Raw genomic sequence first — 9,940 nt, 5'->3', positions numbered from 1 at the left:
CAGACAAAAAGTCACTGACAAGAAAAACACCAAAGAGAATATGTGCATATGGCAACGTCTCCCCTACCTTCCCTGAGAACGCTGGTCTTTAGAGGGGGTAGGCTTGTCATCACTGCTGCAAAAAGATAAAATCGAGCATGAGGCAAAGCAGATAGAACCACAGGAGCACAGCACACCTGGAGGAGAGCGAGGGAATAGCAGGCATGGGCAGGCTTCAGGAGCAGTCATTGGCAGCAGATGCTTTCAGCCAAAAGCATCTTTTAAATTTTGGTTCCCTTAAGCCTGGCCCCGCCTCCTCTCCTGATTGGCCGAGCGGTCCACACATGCTCAGAGAGGGCCACAGCGTGCACTTCACACTGGCCCACACACACTGAACGAGCGGCGCTGGTAAGAAGCAGGGAGATCGGCGCACCTCCCCTTAGCAGCCTCCCGGGAAGATCACCCCCGGCGGCCTCCCGGGAAGACCACCCCCGGCGGCCTCCCGGGAAGACCACCCCCGGCGGCCTCCCGGGAAGACCACCCCCGGCGGCCTCCCGGGAAGATCACCCCCGGCGGCCTCCCGGGAAGACCACCCCCGGCGGCCTCCCGGGAAGACCACCCCCGGCGGCCTCCCGGGAAGATTACCCCCGGCGGCCTCCCGGGAAGATTACCCCTAGCAGCAGCCCCCGAGGAACCCTGACCACCGGTGTAACACCCCATAAGTACTTTACCACAGCCTGAGCCCGCCCCCGAGGACCAGCAGTGGGGCTCCCTGGTCGGATGGCCAGCAATTAAACCAGCTATACAGTATCCCCCAGAAGTGAGTCCACCCCACCCCCGTCTGTATACAATGTCCTCCACCTTCCCCTCCTCCATGACGTCATCACGCAGCTGGTGGATGTTGGAGACCTTGCGCTCCTCCACCTTCGGTCTGAGGAGGCCCCACAGATGGTCAGTTGGGTTTGGGTCGGCAGACATGCTTGGCCAGTCCATCACTGTCACTCTCAGCCGGGCTGTGGTGGTCTCGGAGGTGTTGGGGGTCGTTATCATGTTGGAATCCTCCGGATCTCCAGCAGACGGCTCTCAGATCGCCCCCCTGAGGCCTCCAGCAGAACTGCTTTCCAATGTCAGATGTTTACAGAGCTCAGTGGCTGAAGTTGTGAGGCCACAGAATGGGGGAGGGGCTACCTGTCCTCCAATCAGATGGGCTCCATTCCGCTGACTGTCATGGCCTCCTCCTATAGTAGGTTGTCCCAGAAATACAGAGATCAGACTGCGGCTTCTATGGAGGAGGAATGTCTATCCATCCGGGATCCGCCATTCGGTATGATGGCGGCGGCCATATTTCCGGAGTCTGCTTCCACCGCAAGATGGCCGCCCCTTCCGTCCGATCTCTGCGCGTGACGTCATCTCGCAGTTTACACGCAATACGTCGCGTCTGGTAGGAGGGGCCTGAAGAGAAAGGGAAAAGACCGGAGACCGAGGAGAGGTCCGGGGGAGACGGAGATCGGCGGGGAGAGATACCGAGAAACCACCAGGGGGCCCCCGACACCGGAGAGACTCCTCCCCCCACCGAGGAGCGCCACAACATCCTCCCCTCCGCCACCGTACCAAATACCCCCCCGCCCTTCCCCCGTATATCCCGGTAGACAGGTCCTCCCCCTTCTGTCCGCATTATATACCCCTCCCCCCCCATATATATCATACAGGGAGGATATACAGGTCTGAGACCCCTCCCCCCATAATATAGGTTGTCACCCCTCCCCCCGTAATATAGGTTGTCACCCCTCCCCCCGTAATATAGGTTGTCACCCCTCCCCATAGTATAGGTTGCCACCCCTTCCCCCATAACATAGGTTGTCACCCTCCCCCAATAATATAGGTTGTCACCCTCCCCCAATAATATAGGTTGTCACCCCTCCCCCAATATAATATAGAGGACCCCTCAATAATACTAAACACCCCCCCACTATAGAGAGGATCTGTCCCAGTATAAGGACCACAATATAGAGAAGATCCCCATAATATAGATTCCCCCAATTCACAGAACACCCCCCCATATAAAGGACCCCCACCTGCCTCCCCATACATAACGCCCCCTCCAGTATAGCAAGGAACCCCCATATTATAGTGAAGATCCCCCTAGGATTACCATGCCTCCCCCAATATATAGAGGACCCCCATCCTACTGGCATCACTGACCCCCAATATATAGGGGACCCCCATCCTACTGACATCACCTCCCCCAATATATAGAGGACCCCCATCCTACTGACATCACTGACCCCCAATATATAGAGGACCCTCATCCTACGGACATCACTGACCCCCAATATATAGAGGACCCCCATCCTACTGACATCACTGACCCCCAATATATAGAGGACCCTCATCCTACTGACATCACTGAGCCCCAATATATAGAGGACCCCCATCCTACTGACATCACTGACCCCCAATATATAGAGGACCCCCATCCTACTGACATCACTGACCCCCAATATATAGAGGACCCCCATCCTACTGACATCATCTCCCCCCAATATATAGAGGACCCCCATCATACTGACATCACTGACCCCCAATATATAGAGGACCCCCATCCTACTGACATCATCTCCCCCCAATATATAGAGGACCCCCATCCTACTGACATCACTGACCCCCAATATATAGAGGACCCTCATCCTACGGACATCACTGACCCCCAATATATAGAGGACCCCCATCCTACTGACATCACTGACCCCCAATATATAGAGGACCCCCATCCTACTGACATCACTGACCCCCAATATATAGAGGACCCCCATCCTACTGACATCACTGAGCCCCAATATATAGAGGACCCCCATCCTACTGACATCACTGACCCCCAATATATAGAGGACCCCCATCCTACTGACATCTCCCCCCAATATATAGAGGACCCCCATCCTACTGACATCATCTCCCCCCAATATATAGAGGACCCCCATCCTACTGACATCACTGACCCCGATTATATAGAAGACCCCCATCCTACTGACATCACCTCCCCCCAATATATAGAGGACCCCCATCCTACTGACATCATCTCCCCCCAATATATAGAGGACCCCCATCCTACTGACATCTCCCCTCAATATATAGAGGACCCCCATCCTACTGACATCACTGACCCCGATTATATAGAAGACCCTCGGTGGGGAGGTGACCCCCCAAATCTCATTTCACGTACCCCCTTTTGCAGTCCTCTTACCAGGAGGTATGGTATGCCCCCGCCCCCCATAGCTCATTGCTCCCCTGTCCTGATCTTCCTCATAGTAGGTCTGAAGTCTTCATCCCCTATAAGGGCACCCCGGTACTCCCATCTGCTCCCCATTCCCTCTCTGAGGGGTCATCACTTCTGACTCCACCTTAACCCTCCTCTGTATCTGAGGACCACCACACTGTCCTCTACCTCCTCACCCCCTTTTCTCAGGTTCCTCTCCCGCACCCCCCACCTGTGGGTCCCATCCTTTAGATGTTTGGTCCTTGCCTTTCTTTGAAGGTCCCAGCCTTCATGTTTCAGGAGGTCCTTCTTATTTCTTGACTTGCCTGTCGCTTGTCTTTTCTTTGATCTGGTGACTACCTCAAACTTCATCTCAGGTCCAGATCTCTCAGGTTCAGAAGACTTCCTCTTCTCAGGGTAATAAGTCCAGGTCTAGCCATATGCAGCACTGCAGGGGATGTCTGGATGCTGATTGGCTACATATGACATTCTCTGTTGTGTTGTCCGGTCTGAGCTCCACAACCAATCATTTTTAGATGTTTTTTTGACTCGTTTTTGGCTTCCTCCACCATTGCTGAAGGACGCTGTTGATTGGTTGCCTGGGTCCATTATATCAGAGGTCGTAGTTTGCTGGTTACCTGGCAGATATGCTTTATCCTGGGGGATAAACCAAAAGAGCTAGATGGAGGCTCCGCCCCATACGCCTAGAGCCCATTCTGGGCCTCGTCTGCCGCGCAGACGCTCAAAAGCCCAAAGAGACCGCCAGAGAGGTCCTTCTCCTGCCAACTCCTTATCCTCCAGTCCTGAGCCTGTAGTCTGGCCACGACCGCAACGCAAGAAGAGAAGGCGGAAGAGGGGAGAAGAGAACTCAGCAATCCGAGAAGAAGACCTGATCGATGGGTTCTGCATCAGCAGTTATGGCAGCCTGGAGGCCATGCAGGTGTGGAACTGATTGTCTGTCGGAAGGCCCAGGGTGGTCAGGGGTGGGTGTAGATGGATGTTATGTACACAGAGGCCTGGGTGTGGTGGTATTGTATGTATAGACAGGTGTAGGTATGATGGTGAGGCATGGTGGTATGGTATGTATAGAGAGGTGTAGGTATGCCAGTATCATGGTGAGGTATGGTGGTATCATGGGGAGGTATGATGGTGAGGTATGACGGTATCATGGGCAGGTATGATGGTGAGGTATGACGGTATCGTGGTGAGCTATGACGGCATCATGGGGAGGTATGACGGCATCATGGGGAGGTATGACGGCATCATGGGGGGTATGGCGGCATCATGGGGAGGTATGACGGCATCATGCGGAGGTATGGTGGTGAGGTATGGCGGCATCACGGGGAGGTATGGCGGCATCACGGGGAGGTATGGTGATGAGGTATGACGGTATCATGGGGAGGTATGGTGGTGAGGTATGACGGTATCATGGGGAGATATGACGGTATCATGGGGAGGTATGACGGTATCATGGGGAGGTATGGTGGGGAGGTATGACGGCATCATGGGGAGGTATGACGGCATCATGGGGAGGTATGGTGGTGAGGTATGGTGGCATCATGGGGAGGTATGGTGGTGAGGTATGACGGCATCACGGGGAGGTATGGCGGCATCACGAGGAGGTATGGTGGTGAGGTATGATGGTATCATGGGGAGGTATGACGGTATCATGGGGAGGTATGATGGTATCATGGTGAGGTATGAAGGCATCACGGGAAGGTGTGACGGCATCACGGGGAGGTATGACGGTATCATGGGGAGGTATGGTGGTGAGGTATGACGGTATCATGGGGAGGTATGGTGGGGAGGTATGACGGTATCATGGTGAGGTATGACGGTATCACGGTGAGGTATGGTGGCATCATGGGGAGGTATGGTGGGGAGGTATGACGGTATCACGGGGAGGTATGACGGCATCACGGGGAGGTATGACGGTATCACGGGGAGGTATGACGGCATCACGGGGAGGTATGGTAGTATGTCCGTATCAAGCAGGGTGGCTTTCTAGTGGAGATGTCCTACCATAGTAGTCCTGGAGAGGGATAAGAAGTCAGTAGGTCGTCCAGCTTGACAGCAGACTTTCAGAATGTCTAGTTGTTGGGTGGAGTTGGGGACCTCAGGACAGAAGTACTGGGGTGTTGCGGAATTGTTTTTGTCCTCCTAATCCTGGCCTAGCTTCCTGGAACAAGCCTCCATCCAGTTAAGTGTTGGCCCACCAGATACACTCTCACTTGCTCCAGGTCAGGTAGTAAAGCCAGGATCAGGATGGCCTCAGAGTCTGCAACCCCAAAAACAAATAGGCCATTGCAGCTCTCCTATTCCTGTCCTACCAGCCAATGAGAAGGACTTGTGAGTTTTGGATCCAACCCTTTCTGTGTGCTGGTGATGAAGGGAGGTGTGGGGCCGAATTCTGGATGCTTGGATTTCTCCCCACACATGTCCATGTTGCCCTCAGCCCTACAATCCGGTTTTCCACATTTCAGACGTGATTGGGTCTGTTGGTGATGGCCTAACCTGTGTGTTGGCAGAGAGGTCGAGACCATCCATGGTTGGTGGATATATATGGAGGAATGAGTATAGGAGGTGTATATGGAGACCGGCGGGTCTATCACATGGTTCTTGGCTTCTGTTGGAGTTCTGCTCACCCTCTGTATATCGGAGCTGGGCAGTGTCTACAGTCGTTGTTTGATGTCCTATTTCTCCTCTTCTTGCAGAGAGATGTCTCTATGGAGTCCACACGCCTGGAGGAGCCGTACAAGAAACGGCCCCCAGGGAAGAGAAAGAGAAGTGATGGAGGCAGTTCAGAAGATCCTGGAGTGAGTGAGAGCCAGAGGGATGAGTGCACTGCCAAAGGACAGGTATGTTGGGCTCGCGAGTGCAGAGCTTTGTATCCACAGTGGAGTGACTTATTGGTGTTGTCTGTCCGTCATTGGTATACATGGCTGTGCCGAAAAGTCTCCCTCCTCTGGCAGAAATGGGGACATTTTGGCATTGATGATGAAAATCTGACGGATCATGTCATGGAAGGATGGTGATCCTGTGACGCCATTTATGATCACATCATTGATTGGCTGCTTTATAAATCCTAATTAGAACAGAAATCCCCCAAATGGGGTCACAAATCTCCTCCCCTCCCCCCGGGGTCACAAGTCTCCTCCCCTCCCCCCGGGGTCACAAGTCTCCGCCCCCCCGGAATGTTCGGCCTTGGCACAGACACATAAGGGGACACACACAGGCTACCATGGCAATAAAAGGTTGATTTCCCACATCTGTGACTTCTTACATTACAATCAGTGTCTGTGTATAAATAGTCGGTGAGTTTGTTCGCTCTCACGTGGCTGCACTGAGCAGGGTAGATACTGAGCCATGGGGTGCAGAAAAGAACCGTCAAAAGATCTGCATAACAAGGTCATGGGACTTTATAAAGATGGAAAAGGATATTAAAAGATATCCAAAGCCTTGACTATGCCGGTCAGTGCTGTTCTGTCACTTATTAAGTGGAAAATCCCGGGATCTCTTGTCACCAAGCCAAGGTCAGGTAGACCAAGAAAGATTGACGCCACAACTGCCAGAAGAATTGTTCTGGATACAAAGAACCCCCACAGGGAACCTCAGGAGAAATACAGGCGGCTCTGCAAAAAGACAGTGAGGTTGTTTCAAGGAGCACAATATGACGATACGTGAACAAAACTGAGCTGCATGGTGGAGTTGCCAGAAAAAGCCTTTACTGCGCCAAAGCCACAAAAAGCCCAATTACAATATGGCCAACACATTGACACGTCTCATAGCTTCTGGCACTCCGTAATCTGGAGTGCCGAGACCAAATTACAGCTTTATGGTCACAAGCACTATGCTTGGAGCGGGGTCAACAGCGACAAGAATACCATCCCCACTGTGAAGCATGGTGGTGGCAGCTCACTGATATTTTGGGGTGTGACCTGTAAAGGCATGGGGGAATCTTGTGAAAATTGATGGCAAAATGAATGCAGCATGATATCAGAAAATACTGGCAGACAATCTGCATTCCTGGACTTTCCAACACGACAGGGACCCAAAGCACAAGGCCAAGCTGACCCTCCAGTGGTTACAGCAGAAAAAGGTGAAGGATCTGACCTTCATATCATCGAGCCAGCCGGGAAAGGGGGGGGGGAGGTGGGCGACCAAACACTTTGCATGGCTGTTGTGCCGAGATGAATGGGCGGCTCTGCCACCGGCAGGAATTTGGGGGCCTCATAGACCACTATTACAGAAGATGGCACTCTGTCATTGATGCTAAAGGGGGCGCTACACAAGAAGAAAACCTAAGTGGGTGCAGACTATTGAACAGGGGGCGTGTCAATGGTTGACTTGTTGCCATGTTCTGGTTTATGATTGGCCCATTCTGGTATCACCTTCAGTTACAGAATAGGAATCCCATAAGAGATACAAGAAATGGGTTTTTGGGCTCCCTCTGAAATCTGTGATGGGAACGTGGTCTCTTGTCCACCCGCTGAGATCTGTCATGGGAACGTGGACTCCTGTCCGGCCGCTGAGATCTGTCGTGGGAACGTGGTCTCCTGTCCGCCCGCTGAGATCTGTCGTGGGAACGTGGTCTCCTGACCGCCCGCTGAGATCTGTCGTGGGAACGTGGTCTCCTGACCGCCCGCTGAGATCTGTCGTGGGAACGTGGTCTCCTGACCGCCCGCTGAGATCTGTCGTGGGAACGTGGTCTCCTGACCGCCCGCTGAGATCTGTCGTGGGAACGTGGTCTCCTGACCGCCCGCTGAGATCTGTCGTGGGAACGTGGTCTCCTGACCGCCCGCTGAGATCTGTCGTGGGAACGTGGTCTCCTGACCGCCCGCTGAGATCTGTCGTGGGAACGTGGTCTCCTGACCGCCCGCTGAGATCTGTCGTGGGAACGTGGTCTCCTGACCGCCCGCTGAGATCTGTCGTGGGAACGTGGTCTCCTGACCGCCCGCTGAGATCTGTCGTGGGAACGTGGTCTCCTGACCGCCCGCTGAGATCTGTCGTGGGAACGTGGTCTCCTGACCGCCCGCTGAGATCTGTCGTGGGAACGTGGTCTCCTGACTTCCCGCTGAGATCTGTCGTGGGAACGTGGTCTCCTGTTCGTCTGCTGAGATCTGTCGTGGGAACGTGATCTCCTGTCCGTCCGCTGAGATCTGTCGTGGGAACGTGGTCTCCTGTCCGCCCGCTGAGATCTGTCGTGGGAACGTGGTCTCCTGACTTCCCGCTGAGATCTGTCGTGGGAACGTGGTCTCCTGTTCGTCTGCTGAGATCTGTCGTGGGAACGTGATCTCCTGTCCGTCCGCTGAGATCTGTCGTGGGAACGTGGTCTCCTGTCTGTCCGCTGAGATCTGTCGTGGGAACGTGGTCTCCTGTCCGTCCGCTGAGATCGGTCGTGGGAACGTGGTCTCCTGTCCGTCCGCTGAGATCGGTCGTGGGAACGTGGTCTCCTGTCCGTCCACTGAGATCTGTCATGGGAACGCGGTTTCGTGTGTTTGATCACCTCTGCTGCCGGAATGCTGTTCTCATTTGGACATGTAGCAGGACTGTATGTACAGGGCAGTTCATATTCATTGTGTGTGGTACCATCCTATGAAAAGGCGTTCTATGATTGGTTAGTTGATGTTAACTACCACAATTGGCCCTGACTGATCAGCTTCTCTGCTTTTGTTTTGATAGAAGCGACGCTGCACTGGGTTGGGTTCTCAAGAGGAGTGTGTGGGACATTCTGGACCTGAGCATGCTGCTGGCCAGGTGGGTCATTCATACGGGTTATGTGTAGAGCATCTCCATGGTCTCCATCATCTCAGGAATCACATGTTATTGTCTTACAGGACTGTCGGCTCTGTTGTCTGGATGCTGGCTACATTGTAAGTACACCATGTTCTGGAATAAGTCCACAGATAACCCTCTTTAATTGTTGGTTTTTGGACATCATTCGGATGATCTATTCTTTAAGTACGAGCACCCAGATGATCCACTCATAATCTGTGTGCACCCAGATGGTCCACATGGCTGTTTCTTGTTGTCTTTGTGTTGTGTGTCTTATATCTTCTCCTCTGATCTCTTGCAGTGTGATGCGGAAAGCAGCTGTGATGAGCAGGTAGGTGTTGGATGTGAAGTGATGGTTGCCTCACATATTGGACTGATGGCCTCCTCCTTGGCTTGACATATCCTGTTTTTGTCCTTCTAGGCTCCTAGTGATGACTTGGCGGTGTCCTTCACCATATCTATGACTACATGTACGAGTTCTGGTTTATGGGTCTGGTTTGCCATCGGTGAAGCATTTATTTTATTTCTTGGGGTTGGTTCTCTGGATCCTATGGATCCATATTGGGGGAGGGAGGAGGGGGCAGAGTAATCTGTAGCCTTCAACTGACATCAGTTGTCATTCTGTATCTCCTGCACTGGCCATGTTGGAATGGATGGTGTGTAGAATGATTGTGAGAAGATTGAGGATGATTCAGTCACTGCTGAGATCCTGACATGGCTTGTGTCCTGTCTCTTTATATGGTGTTTTCAGTTGTCTCTGTGGTGCCTTCAGTTGTCTCTGTGGTGCCTTCAGTTGTCTCTCTGTGGTGCCTTCAGTTGTCTCTCTCTGTGGTGTCCTCAGTTGTCTCTCTCTGTGGTGTCCTCAGTTGTCTCTCTTTGTGGTGTCCTCAGTTGCCTCTCTCTGTGGTGTCCTCAGTTGCCTCTCTCTGTGGT

General features: G+C 53.1%; 1 protein-coding gene across 1 annotated transcript; it reads left to right on the top strand.

Annotated features, from left to right (window-relative positions):
* The first annotated feature begins 1,415 nt into the window (after positions 1-1,415).
* On the top strand, positions 1,416-9,611 carry LOC149427749 (uncharacterized). Its single transcript, XM_089667710.1, has 6 exons — positions 1,416-4,172; positions 5,947-6,090; positions 8,915-8,989; positions 9,070-9,105; positions 9,309-9,338; positions 9,429-9,611. Exons 1-6 carry the CDS (start codon positions 3,915-3,917, stop codon positions 9,594-9,596), a joined length of 711 nt encoding a protein of 236 aa, XP_089523836.1. The 5' UTR covers positions 1,416-3,914; the 3' UTR covers positions 9,597-9,611.
* The last annotated feature ends 329 nt before the right edge of the window (positions 9,612-9,940 follow it).

This window comes from Staurois parvus, unplaced genomic scaffold (assembly GCF_062004578.1).
Source record: "Staurois parvus isolate SC_StPar_1 unplaced genomic scaffold, SC_StPar_1.0 ptg003522l, whole genome shotgun sequence".
Taxonomy (NCBI): domain Eukaryota; kingdom Metazoa; phylum Chordata; class Amphibia; order Anura; family Ranidae; genus Staurois; species Staurois parvus.
The sequence above is the reverse complement of the archived record's forward strand: the minus strand, read 5'-3'. Positions and strand labels throughout refer to the sequence as shown.

Excerpts from the sequence above, each read along its gene's own strand:
- LOC149427749 (XM_089667710.1), top strand. The coding sequence starts at position 3,915 with ATGGAGGCTCCGCCCCATACGCCTAGAGCCCATTCTGGGCCTCGTCTG. Across the intron at positions 4,173-5,946 it reads GCAGCCTGGAGGCCATGCAG|AGAGATGTCTCTATGGAGTC; the intron begins GTGTGGAACTGA and ends CTCTTCTTGCAG. Across the intron at positions 9,339-9,428 it reads AAAGCAGCTGTGATGAGCAG|GCTCCTAGTGATGACTTGGC; the intron begins GTAGGTGTTGGA and ends TTGTCCTTCTAG.